Genomic DNA, 13,774 nt, shown 5'->3' on the forward strand with positions numbered 1-13,774 from the left:
GTTCTGAAGGCAAAAGGGGGTCCAACCCGTTACTAGCATGGGGTACCTAATAAAGTGGCCGGTGAGTGTATAATGACCCCAATCACCACCTTCACTCATCATTCCAGCTGTTGCCATCCAGGTGGAGGCTCAAGGTCCTACTAGCCAGAAAAATTGGTACAAGAAATCATCTGTGCCCTCTGCTGTGGCTATCTTTAACAATATCATCATAAAATATGTCTTTGTTTAAGCTACCCCTTACAGTTAAGATCGTATTTTAGTTTTAGTGTTGCCAGAATGCCAAATGCAAATTTCCTTCTAAAGGAATGGACAATACAGTTTTTTATTCTTTGATATGCTTCAGCATATTGTTTTGCATAGTCTGTATTGCCTGTACGGATGGCAGTTTTATGCCCAGACATTTGTTGTTTAAGGATTGGGCTGGTTTGTCCAACGTACAGTATGCTGGCACCGCAGGGACATAGTACCATGTAAATCATTAGTCAATTTACAGTTTAGAAAATCCCTGGCCCTGAGCTGTTCCTGAAGTGTTCCTTGTCTTGTCCCTGACCACGTGTTCTTTCTCTCCTGCAGGTACAGCCAAACAATTACTGCACTTTTTATGATGAGCAAAGGCAGAACTGGTCCCTGATGTTTGAATCTGAGAAAGCTGCGTCAGACTTTTGTAAAGAGGTGAGTGATGCAGGAGGAGACCTGCAACGTGTTTGCGATTTAATGTTTGACCAACAGAGTGAGTAAAGGGGCTGGGGCAATATGCTTTTGACCAGATTTGCTTCTTTTACAATATACAGTTGTGCTCTTATATATGACTGATGCAAAATTACTGTCTTTGATTTAAGCATAGTGATCATATGAAGACATATCTTTTTACATGGCTGTTTGGCGGCTTTTTAAACAATATTTATAACAGAAATAACCCAAATGGCATGAACAAAAGTTTACATACCCTTGAATGTTGGGCTTTGTTACGGGCACACAAAGTGACACTGACAGGTGAAATTGCAATTTAAGGTTATTTCCCACACCTGTGGCTTCGTAAATTGCAATTAGTGTCTGTGTAAAAAATAGTTCATGAGTTTGTGAGCTCTCACGTAGATGCAGTAAGCAGGCTAAATATTGAGCCATGGGGAGTAGAAAAGAACTGTCAAAAGACCTGCGTAACAAGATATTGAAACTTTATAAAGATGGAAAAGGATATAAAAGGATATTCAAAGCCTTGCAAATGCCAGTCAGTACTGTTCAATCACTTAAAATTCTTAGATCTCTCAATACCAAGCCATGGTCAGGTAGACTGAGAAAGATTTCAGCCAAAACTGCAAGAAGAATTGTTTGGGATGCAAAGAAGAACCAACAGGTAACATCAGGGGAAATATAGGCTGCTCTGGAAAAAGATGGTGTGGTTGCTGCAAGGATCACAATACAATGGTACTTGAACAAAAATGAGCTGCATGGTCGTGTTGCCAGAAAGTATCCTTTACTGCGTCAATGTCACAAAAAAACAACAACACCTTGACGCGCCTCACAGCTTCTGGCCTTCTGTAATTTGGAGTGACGAAACCAAAACAGATTTTTATGGTCACAACCATAAGCGATATCTTTGGAGAGGGGGTACCAAGGCCTGTAGTGAACAAAATACCATCCCCACCTTGAAGCATGGTGATGGCTCACTGATGTTTTTTTTTGGGGGGGGGGTGAGCTCTAAAGGCATAGGGAATCTTGTGAAGATTGATGGCAAGATGAATGCAGCATGTTATCAGAAAATAACGGCAGACAATTGGCATTCTTCTGCCCGGATGCTGTGCATGGGACGCTCTTGGACTTTCCAGCACAATAATGAGCCCAAACACAAGGCCAAGTTAACCCTCCAGTGGTTACAGCAGAAAAAGGTGAAGGTTCTGGAGCGGCCATCACAGTCTCCTGACCTCAATGTCATCGAGCCACTCTGGGGAGATCTGAAACGTGCGGTTCATGCAAGATGACCAAAGACTTTGCATGAACTGGAGGCATTTTGCCAAGATGAATGGGCAGCTATACCACCTGCAAGAATTCGGGGCCTCATAGACAACTTTTACAAAAGACGCTGATCCACAAGATCCATAAGTATTAGGATTAATCTTCAAAACTCCTGTATCATTCTGACCAAAAGAGATGCAAGCTTTTGCCAAATCACATGAGTTATGTTGTCTATTAGATGATGACCTCTTTCCTTTTATTTGATCAGGTGTGTTTGGCGAAAGCAAACAGCGCAGTCTCCCTCGATACTGTGGTGGTTCAGGATCTGATTCTTGGTGAAGGCCAAGCGGTGGAGAATGGAGACTCTTTGGAGGTGGTGTACACAGGCTGGCTCCTGCAGAACCACGCCATCGGACAGGTCACACACTTCCATCATTATTTATTCAGTTTAATCCTTTTGTCATTTAACTCCTTTGATGCAGGGTTTGACATAAGCAGTAGGCCAGTAAAAAAGCATGTTGGGCAAGTTTATTGGAGTCAGTTTGGTGCACGCTAGCAAGTAACATAAGCCTAGAATTAGCCACTCCACCCACCACAAACAGTCCGCACATAATGTGGACCTTCACCAGCGGCCGCAGCCACACAACATTGATTAATGACAATCATTGACATTGGGAGTTTACAAAGAGTGGGTGAAGGCAGCAGTATCATTGCCTTGACACTGTAACTATATTGTATATCCAAAACTAAACTGACTGAACTCATACTTGGCTGCAGAATAGGCTTTTTGTTTGTTGGTTGGATAAATTATTATAACAGTTATTTAGTAGGTGGGGGGGGGGGGGGGGGGGGGGGGGGGGGGGGGGGGGGGGGGGGGGGGGGGGGGGAAATAATAATGTTGGACCCTGCGTTGATGGCACACAACTCACTGGTTCTTAAATATCCTTCCAGATGTTTGACTCCAACCAGAACAAGGACAAGTTGCTTCGACTGAAAGTTGGAGCTGGAAAAGTGATCAAAGTGAGTCAAAACATACAGAATAATAGCAGCTTAAAGTCAATCCCCACGGGAAAAAAATCACCTTTTAATACAATCACTGGAATATTTTTGAACATATTCTTATTTTTTTCTACTTCAACCTTTTATTGCTATATTTAATTTGAATCTGTTTGTATATTTTTTAGTTTTTTAGTATATTGTTTTTATATTGGATTATTTCTTACGAGTAATGCATGACGTTTGTATATGAAATAATTTTAAAGTGAGTACTTTACCACCAGATTATGTTAGGATGTAAAACCTAATCAGACAGGTGGTACAGCAGCCAACGTGTCTTGTGCCTCGGTGATGCTGAAATACGGAACATTGCAACAATGCAAAATGTCTTAATTTTTGATGTGTGGAAATTATATGTTGGTCTTTCAGAGGACAAGCAAGAAAGACATTTTGAGAAATAATTGATAATGTAGACATGATATATTCTGCTCAGCAACACTTTAAATTGTTCAGAAAACAAATACCTGTATGTCTGCTTTCTTATTGACTCTACTGCATTTGCTCTTCTACTAATGATTAATCTAATGGGGAAACAGGGCTTTGGAATAAACTAGCTCATTATTATTTATTATATGTTACAAGGTTTTTTTCATTTTACAAAACAGGAATGACTGCATGCACTGTTTAATAACAAGTTATATTCCCTTCATCCTACACACAAATAGAACATATAGTTAAATTAGAATACCTTACATCAAAACAATACATGCCATCACTTAACCACTAATGCTAGTTGAAATACTCCCGGAGTGCATCAGAATTTTGTTTTTACATTTTTTTTTAATTCTGTGGTGGTGGTGTTCTTTCTGTCACTAGTCCAAATGTACTATTGTGACCAGGAAATTGGGGAATTGTTTCAGATGTTGTTTACAAACTCTGAGATCTGACTTTTTTTGAGGCTGATTTAGGTTTTAAATTTAGTTTGTAAAGGTCTTAAAAAGGTCCTAAAAAGTCTTCAATTGGACTTTGTAAAACCTCTAGCAACCCTGTATAGTGAGACGTTGGTTTAGTGTGAAGGCGGATACTGCAAAAAGAAGTATGGTAATGTAATAAAAAGCGTAAAAGGCTTTTGAGGAAGAGGCATATATTACAACATACATTTAACATTTTATGATTTCTATGTATTATTACCTTCTCTGTACGAGCAGGGCTGGGAGGAAGGAATGCTTGGGATGAAGAAGGCAGGCCGTCGTCTCATTGTCATCCCACCCAACCAGGCTTACGGATCCAAGGGAGTCCCCAACCGTGTCCCGGCTAACAGCACTCTTATTTTGGAAGCAGAGCTTCGACGGGTAACAACCACTGAACAATCTTCTACTCCTGTATTTGACCTTTTCTAAAATAACTAAACATCAGGGGCAAACATAACCTCCAGCCACAGTAGTATTTTGCCTCTGTGTCTCCATGGAGGACGGGAGACGTAGCAGCTGTCTCATCCTGCCAAGGCCATAGAGTAGAGATCTTCAACAGGGGTCCGGGGCCTCCAAAGTATTGTTTTTGTTTTTTAAAAGTTTTTTCAAAAATGAATCCAACATGTTATTAGAAAATAAAAATATGCCTCTTTGTAAAAACATCAATAATAGACTAGTCTATATCCACAACTTTTCACTTCCGGGATTGTTCCGGTGCCACAGGAAATTCTGCCTGATGTCCTTCTTTTTGCCAATGTCTGTTTTCTTTCACTTTTTATATTGGAATTATAATCTGAGGAATTATAAACTCTGGATTTCTGAGACCTGTGGTCAACTGCTCCTCCGATGTCTTCAGGGTAAATCCGGACAGCTAGCTAGACTATCTGTCCATTCTAAGTTTTCTCTTGCACGACTATTTTACAGCAGCTCCGTGCGGAAGTTAGCTACACTCATGATTGGTTTAAAGAAATGCCAATAAACAAGAGCATGTTTTTTGTGTGGACTAGCCAGACCCTAGGACCCCAGGCCCGGAAAATCGTTGTTTACCTTAAGGGTTCAGCTAAACATAAGACCTCCAGCATGAGTTAAAATACTAAGACAGGAACTTCAGAGAATTAGGATGCACGACACAAAACACATGGCCGTTAAATTGTACCACCGGCCTAAATTCTCTCCTCAATTCATTAAATGCTACTGTGTAATTCATCAAGTTCATCTAAATCTTCTTTATGTATGTGAAATGAGTTTTGCTGCTCCTGAGTTGTTCTAATCGGTAGTGTTGATGAAGTGTCAACCGACTTTTCTTTGCTTTCTTTTGCTGAAGGTGAAGTTTTCCAAGGACAATGGCTCTGTTAGTACCAGTACCAGTACCAGCTCCAGAGGCTCTGCTGCTCCCTCCCCAGCACCCAGTGTGGAGAATCTGGCCTCAGATCCTCCAGTACAGCTGGCCACCTCTGGTCCAGGGTGAGATTTACAGTAGGCCTGAGGAAAAAGTCAACAGCGTTATCCTTGACGTGTGTGTCTTGTAAGATGGTTTGTCTGTGACCTTTTTTTTCTTTTTTCTTTTTTTGCAGGGAGCCACCACTTCGCACAAAGTCAAACTCACTCAGTGAACAGTTGGCAGTAAGCTCCCTCACTGCTCTTTTGGTTCTTCTTATTAATGACGTACTTTGATATTATAAATACTTTATTTAATCAGGAAATCCAATTGAGATCAAGATCTCATTTACAAGTGAGTCGCGATGACAAAATCAAAATAAGTAGAAATATTTAAATATCAAGACGGCAGTATGCAGGCTTAATTGAAGAAAAAAAAGTAGAAAATGATTTATTTCAAATAAGTTGAGAATTATTCAATATTAAAAACCCATTAAAGAAAACACATTTATAAAAAGGCAAAATTAATGAGATCACTATTCACATGTTGAATCAACCTATTGGTATTAGTGCATCCAATTTTAGATTGATGTTAGCCAATCCTGGAATTATATGTATTTAGTTATTTTGCTGCTATATTGATGGAAGCTTTCTTTTTCAAAATTTAGAATCCAGACGCCACTAAAGCCAAGTTGATCTCTCGCATGGCGAAGATGGGCCAGCCAATGTTGCCCTTCCTGACAGGAGGCGCCAGCCAGCCTGAATCCAGTGATTCTGAGCTTGAGGTGGGTCAGCAGAATTTTTAAAGGGAGGTTTTTCTGTGGATGTTAAAGAACAGGTGTGGCAATATTCTATATATATCCTTTGTCAACAAATACCATTTAAGAAGGCCAAGACTATCACTAATTGTAACCTATTTAAAAGTATTGTGTGTGTGCGTGTCAAAGCTAAGGCTGTACCAAATACAAATAGCCTGGCTGGTAGCAGCATTCTGCGGGAGGAAATGGACGGGAGACATTGTGATCATGTTGCATTAATCAGGTGATTTAGTTCTTATTTGCAGCAAACATAAAACACTGACTGCTATAGCTACACTGACTACCCATCAAAATATGCGCATTGCTGCATCAGCAGCAGCGGCTGTCTACGGTACTTTTCTACACACGGAGAGCCTCACTTCCCATGACAAACCCCGTCGGACTAACGTCACATACACACGTTTCCCACATGGCTACGGTAATATTCATGTAAAAGGAGAACGGTGGAGGTTTACACTTCTATCAAGCAGCAAAAAAGGATTATGTATACATTGCAACGTCCTACGATGTGACCATCGCGCATGCGCGCATCGCGATGTCGATGCTATCACACAATATCGTTCATCCCTAATATCCATATGTGTGTATGTATACGGATTCTAATCCCAAAGTTGAAAATCGAATACCTACCCATCGAATATTCTGTGTTCAGCCCTAATCAAAGTTTGATCCATCTTCTACCTCTGTTATTTATTGTTAACTATTAAAACTGCATCAGTGAGGCCTACTATTGGACTGGGTGATATGTTCCTTCATTACGATGAACACACACTGTAATTTATTTTGACTCAATCCCACACACACCTTCCTGCTGCCAGAAATACTCACTGGGACGCCAAATTTGGATTGCACTATTGACTATAATTGCACTATAATCAACTAGAATGTTGATTTAAAAACTACAATAAATAGATGTTTTAAGAAATTATGTAATTTATGATTTCTGAAAAAGTAAATGTAAATTGGTGTGAAAATGTAGGCCTTTAGTAAGAGCAGCGACAGGGTCGGGAAAATCAGAAGGGACTAACACATAGTTGGTTTAACTGTCCTGACAGAATTTAACCTCAACCAACATAATGTCTAAATATTGCAAAAATAGACTGTGCATAATGACTTTCTGCCACTATTGCATTGGTCTCTAGGACACTAGTGGCAGCAGAGCAAAGGATCGGCCTGCAGCTCCATCTCCAGTGCAGATCTCCACTGCTGCTCCAGCTTCAGCACACAGTAAGCTTCTTTTGCATGTTTAATATTCATTCCTCCCACAGCTCAGATTACTTTTCATTACAAAGAACACAGTTTCCCATGATGCTGTACAGTATGTTTCAACCGTTTCTTGGTAGATTTCTTGCGTTTGATCTGAAATTAAATAGATTGTTTTTCCAACAGTACATCCTCACACTGCACCCTCTGCCTTACTTCCTATTATGCCCCCTGGTCCCCCACAGCCTGGGCTGTCGGGGAGCAGCCATGCCTTTCAGGTGAGATTTCCCAGTATTTTGCACTGACTTATCAGTAAGTGGACAAATCGGGTTATATCCGTGCATTATGTTGTTTCATAGCCTTACTCCTACACACAGACCTCTATGACTCCGTCTCAGATGCAGCCTGTTGGCCAGGTCTACCCTGCGCAAACTATCCCATACATGGGTAAGTGTCTTCCATTCAATTACAAGGAAAGCAATTCTGATCAAACCAGCGCAGTGTTCATGTCAAGGGTTGTACAAAATGAATTGTAAAACGTAGTGCAGTTTGTAAGTAAACCTGTAATCTACTTACTTACTGGAATTGTTGGGTCTTTGCAAATTATAGAGCGTGGTCTAGACCTACTCTATATTTAAAGTGTCTTGAAATAACTCTTGTTCTGATTTGATACTATAGATACAATTGAATTGTGCCTTGAATTTTTAATTTAATTTAACAACTTTTATGATGCAATTCCTCTTCAACTGCAGTGTCGATAATTAATATAACTACACGCTTGTGAGACAGTTTTGCCTTTGATTTAAATGGGTTAACAGTTACAAAAAGAAATTGTAACAGTGAAATTGTGGTGTTCTCGCCAGGCTCAAGTGATGTAACTTCCTTCTTGATGACTGAGGCCCGACAACACAACACAGAGATCCGGTTATCTGTTGGAAAAGTTGCAGATAAAGTGGATCAACTAGCCTCGAAGGTATACACTGTTTGTGTAAAAATATGTTCACGAAGAAGCTTTAAAAGAAAGCACATACATCTGGTTCTTGTCTTTTTGATCTTTAACAGATAGATGACCTCCAGAGGCAGGGGAGTCTTTCTATGGCTGTTCCTAGTATGTCAATGGAAACCTCTATGATCATGCACAACATCCAAAGAATTATCCAGGTACACATCAGAATAGTACGGTGCCTTGTGGTTTTAGAGGTTCTGTTACTGGTGATTTTTTTCCTCTCACCTCTTTTTACAACACAAATATTGATTGTCTTATGACGGCATTTTCGGTGTACTGGAAATTACTGGAACTATTTTTTTTTATGTTCGTTTAACAAAATACAAAACAAACAACTCGCAACATGAACTAAGCCCCTACCTTCTGCCATTGCAACCTAGCCCGACAGATATCAAGAAAAGTTGATAGTAACTACAATAGTCATGACCATTCAGCAAAATAGTAACAAAATAGTCAATAAACCATGATTCTATATCATGTTGCTGCTGTATGTCCTTACTTTTGGCCGGTTGTCCGTTACCTTCTTTTTTGTGTTGTCATTCCAAACCCTGGTGGATTAATGAGAACTATGGTTAACTGCTACTCAGATTTCTTCTGGTTAAATCCAGACAGCTAGCTAGACTATCTGTCCAATCTGAGTTTTCTGTTGCACAACTAAAACTACTTTTTATTGTACACGTTCCACCAAAACAAGTTCCTTCCTGAGGCTATTTTGCAGCGACACGGTGGCTCCATACAGAGCTGAGCGCCACCCAAGATGATTGTGTTGGGTTTAAAGAAATGCCAGTAAACGTTAATAAACTAGAGCAAGTTTCTCTCCCATTACAGAATGCTGTGTGGACTAGCCAGACCATTCTCCGCAGCTCTGTGGAGGAAGATCTGGCAATGCGTGACTAATGAACCATAACCCAAATAAACACATGTAAACATGGAAATACCATAAGCCCATCATGCAAGTCTATCCCAAACACAAAGGTTCTTAGGAACCCTCCGGAAAGTTCAGGTACTTTCCACATAGTAGCAATCATCTTCAATCATCATAGCATCTAATATAGACATCAAATCTGGCAAAATGTTTACATGATTGTTTTTTTTTTTTTTTTCAAACGCTGCCACCCTAGTCATCTCACAAGCCCACTCCTGGATTGACGCCATCCCTTCTTTCTTCCATCCCCTTAAAATCATCTGTATGGCTATCCTTAATCTAGTCTGAACAGCTTGTTAAGCTGCCGGTATGCTAGCCGCTCCTGAGGTGGTGTGGGCGTATGTAACGTCAAAATGACGTAGATCTCGCTGGCGTGCCAGGACTTTGAGTGTGCAAACAGAGGGTCGTGAGACACTTTAATTTTTTTTTAAATTGGCGTGCAACAAAGTGGAAACAGGAAGCATGGACAAGTTTGCGGACAACCGGATGCCAGGACTCTCAGAGTGACTGCAAGGTTACTTACTTACTGGGTTAAGAGGAGTTCTTTTATGGTTAATGAAAGACTTGATCAGACGAAGTAGGACATCGGATCAAATCGAAGCATTGACGGTAATGCTGCTGCCAGTTATGCTTTTGTTTACCTTTTTCTTCTTCTAGTCCATAGAAATAGCAAAGTCGGTAACCTTTGCTTATACGGCGCTCTAATGACGTCACATAACAACTGTAAAAAAAGGCTGTGCTGTACTTTACAAAGGCCTTTTATTTGCTTATTCGCTTTGGGTTGACCCTGAAACAAAAAAAAGAAAAAAAGAAATTGTATTCTGAAAACTCATTCTGTTTTTAGGAAAATGGATGTTTAAAAAAGGAAGTCTTTGAGAAGAGCTCTCGCATTGAGGAGCAAAACCGCAAGATTGGGGAGCTCATCAACCAGAACCAGAGGTGAGTCAGAAAATGTCACAATCATTGCTGACAGAAGGCCAGAGCATCATGACCTAATATTATTTCCACTTGTGTCATTTCAGTAGAAATGTTTATGATAATGTGGAGCTTGTATGTCTAAATTTATGTCACTTATGGTATTATTTTGTAGAGCTGCAAAGATTAATTGAGTCATTTATAAGTTTTTTAATAATTTATTACTAATAGATCGACCGCCACCTATTTTGATAATCCATAAATTGGTTTGTCATTTTTTTTAAATTATACAGAAGCAGCTATCCATTTTTTATTTTTTTTATATGGTTTTTGGCAAATTTGAATGAAGTGTAGTTTATGATGCTTAAAAAATACAGTTTATTCACATGGAGTCTGGTGGCTTTAGCTGTTTTAATGTTTAAAAAAAGGATCTTACTCTTTAACAGAAAGGTCAACCTCCTTAGAAATCCTTTCCATAATCTTTTCCAATCTTTTTCCAAAAAAGCTGGAAAATTGCCCTGTTAACTTGTAGCTTGTTTCACCACTGCCGACTGCAGCGATCTAGATTAATACTGGACCAATGTCAAAGATTGTTGTTCACATCAGTCACTTAGAAACAAAAACATAGAAAAAGGGTCCAGGTTGAAAAGAAATGCTAGTTACCCTTTTATGTAACAACTACAAGTTTATATATTTTAAAATAAATATATTAGAGATTACATCTGCGTACCACTAGTGGTACTCTGGAATGTTTTAACACAATTTATGCTTCTGCTTAAAATCTACGCCATGACTTTGTACATAGGTACGTACATACACACGGACCCTTGCCGTGGCCCTGACATGCATCTCCCAAAAAATGCAACTACACGTTGCGGCAACCCACGGCACTCAGCCGTGGCTTAGTAGCGTTGCATTTCCCCCGACTCGTTTCCTGGTTCTCCTTCTCCATGAACAACATGAACAAATCAAGGAGAGGGGTTACTTTTCCTGCTACAGATTTCCCACCGTGGTCAGAAAACACAGTGTAGAGACTTTGTTTCTGTCACTATGACTCAAGTAGCTCTAAAGTTAATCCCCATCACTCTCTCACTTTCTCTACCCCCCCCACACACACACACACACACACACACACACACACTCATACACACACACGCCGGCCCGTCTAATCTCCCAAAGAGATGTGAACTTCAGACCACTTAAGTTGGCTAATGCAAAAGCTCTGCGTGGAGCCACTAGCAACCATAAATCAAGCTTGAATGTATTTGAGGTTGATGTAATGTGGTTGTGATGTGCTTCTTCAGTTACATGGAGCAGAGTAACCTGCTGCTGGAACAGAGGAATGACTCCCTCAAGTCTTCTAGTGAACAGATCCAGGCCAGATTACTGCAAGCTGAGCAGGACAAGGTGAGGATGTTTTTTTACTAGAGAACAGGAAACCATTAAGACTGTAGATTGTGCCTTCCCATTGTAACAATCATTGGTCTGTTTGTCTGTCTGTCTGTGCCCGACCTTGGTAGGACCAGGCGAATATGTTATATGATGAGAAACAAAAAATGTCAGTACAGAAATGCCAAAGATATGTTTGAGGTATTTGAGAGACTCTATTAAAGTGTACTGACATGTTTTCATTTATAACTGTACAATTTCCTCCTCAATACACATCTTCGTCTTTAGATACCAAATTTAAGGGACCGTAAATGTTTGTTATGCATTTCTGAAGAGAAAAAAAAAGATTATTAGCCAATATATATATATATATATAACAGTATTTGCATCAACAACAAAAACCCAGAATCGGTCCGGCTAAAGCCTGAGCATAGGTGAGGCTCTTAACACCTAAAGAATAATGATCAATAAGGAATCAATACTTAGACATCACAGTGAACAAAATTAAATCTGTGTGAGTATGCAGCTGTCCCTTCCTGCAACCTTTTAAAATAACTTTCATATTCAACTGCATGTATTCACTACTGTTTTGCATTAAACATGTAAGAATCAGAAATTTCAGAAAAGGAACTAATCAATCAAAAGTCCTCCACTTTTTATTTTACATGTCCATAACAGGTTTTAAATATAGAGCTGGATTCAGTCCCTCATAAGAAGTTGACGATTCCGAGTTACAAGGTTTTCACAGGACAGAAATGATTGGCAAAATTACTTTGCAAAGCTAATTTAGCACGGATATACATGGTTCTGTTCTAGAAATAAGTGACATGTTTAGAATAATACCGTAAAAACACATGCATCAATATCACCCATTCTACGCAATCTAGATTTCACACACAAGATTTTTTAATTAATTATTTACTTTGTGTTCCTGACACTTAAAGCTACAAATCTATTGCTAATTAGAAGTTGCTTCACTCTTTACCTACTGCTTTCTGTCTGGTTATTTACGCTGCAGTGCTGCTCTGAGAAAAATTTAGCATTTACTGCTCTCTCTTCTCAGCATGCACTGCCTCAGGACCTGGGCTCCGGCCAGGTGAGCCTGTTTCCTCCTGTTACTAGACCGGGTTCAAATAGTATCTGCAAAAGAAGAAAACAAAACGAATTGTGCCAGCGCTCCAAAAGTTTGTCTATCAGCTGCTTTTTATGAGAAAACAAAGCAAAGATAGCTATGCAGTGAGTTTATCACTGACAGTTTAAACTCAGGAGGGACCTTCCCTTTCTGCCTGAACTTGATTTTGCAATGATGCCAATTTAAAGAGATAAACAGATAAAAGAGAAGTCCCCTGAGACAGTAAATGGTCAATTCTGCCAAACAGGGTGCAGGACGGTAGTAATGGATACACTGGGATTTAAAGCGCCCATATTATGCTCATTTCATTTCAGGTTCATACAGTGAGGCTCAAAAGTTTGGGCACCCCAGGTAAACATTTGTATAAATGTGCATAAAGAAGCCAAGACATGATGAAAAAATCTCCAAAAGGCATCAAATGACAGATTAGACATTCATATGAAATGTCACAAAATGTTAGATTTTATTTCCATCATTTACAGAAAAATTGTGTTTTGGGCACCCTGCAGAGTTAATGCCTCGTGTACCCCCCCCCCCCCCCCCCCCCCCCCCCCCCCCCCCCCCCCCCCCCCGCCCCCCCCCCCCGGCAAAAATCACAGCTTGGAAACGCTTCTTGTACATATATATACATAATAATATATATACATACTCTAAACAGAAACAATGTAGAGAGATGAGTGCAATGAAGAGGCCAATAAAAATTAAATGTGGAACATAATGCAAAGGGTACTGGAATAAATAGTATTAAGTTATTATATTACAATATGAACAGTATGAACATTATAAACAGTTCTGAAATAGGAAACTATTTTACTTTTACTATACTAAAAGGGAGTTATGAGAATGATGAATAAATACTAAATAAATGGAATAATAGTGGAGCCAGTAAACATGTGCTGTAGAGACAGTGTTACTGGGTTATTGGCCAGAATTGAACCTGACACGGTGGGTCAGTAGTCAGCTGTTCATCAGAGAGATGGACTGTGGGTAGAAACGGTTCCTGAGTCTGTTGGTTTTGGCGTGTTTGTAGTCCAGCTGCAATATGCAAACTGTTGCTTGCAAACTTTGCGTTCAACTTTTTCCCGTTAT

At 39.7% G+C, this 13,774-nt stretch overlaps 1 protein-coding gene across 4 annotated transcripts in view; it reads left to right on the top strand.

Annotated features, from left to right (window-relative positions):
* Positions 1 to 13,774, top strand: part of fkbp15b (FKBP prolyl isomerase 15b) — a 32,641-nt gene that overhangs the window by 6,539 nt on the left and 12,328 nt on the right. For 2 of the 4 annotated variants that reach the window (XM_034871805.1, XM_034871801.1), the window contains exons 6-19: positions 574 to 672; positions 2,222 to 2,371; positions 2,905 to 2,973; positions 4,158 to 4,301; positions 5,245 to 5,384; positions 5,495 to 5,543; positions 5,966 to 6,082; positions 7,258 to 7,342; positions 7,505 to 7,596; positions 7,678 to 7,765; positions 8,182 to 8,291; positions 8,381 to 8,479; positions 10,094 to 10,188; positions 11,469 to 11,571. In XM_034871805.1, the coding sequence (XP_034727696.1) occupies positions 574 to 672; positions 2,222 to 2,371; positions 2,905 to 2,973; positions 4,158 to 4,301; positions 5,245 to 5,384; positions 5,495 to 5,543; positions 5,966 to 6,082; positions 7,258 to 7,342; positions 7,505 to 7,596; positions 7,678 to 7,765; positions 8,182 to 8,291; positions 8,381 to 8,479; positions 10,094 to 10,188; positions 11,469 to 11,571 (1,440 nt within the window). Of the gene's footprint in view, positions 1 to 573; positions 673 to 2,221; positions 2,372 to 2,904; positions 2,974 to 4,157; positions 4,302 to 5,244; positions 5,385 to 5,494; positions 5,544 to 5,965; positions 6,083 to 7,257; positions 7,343 to 7,491; positions 7,597 to 7,677; positions 7,766 to 8,181; positions 8,292 to 8,380; positions 8,480 to 10,093; positions 10,189 to 11,468; positions 11,572 to 13,774 lie in introns of all 4 variants that reach the window. The other 2 variants (XM_034871804.1, XM_034871803.1) reach the window with 2 other exon arrangements.

This window comes from Etheostoma cragini, chromosome 5 (assembly GCF_013103735.1).
Source record: "Etheostoma cragini isolate CJK2018 chromosome 5, CSU_Ecrag_1.0, whole genome shotgun sequence".
In the NCBI taxonomy this organism is placed as follows: Eukaryota; Metazoa; Chordata; class Actinopteri; order Perciformes; family Percidae; genus Etheostoma; species Etheostoma cragini.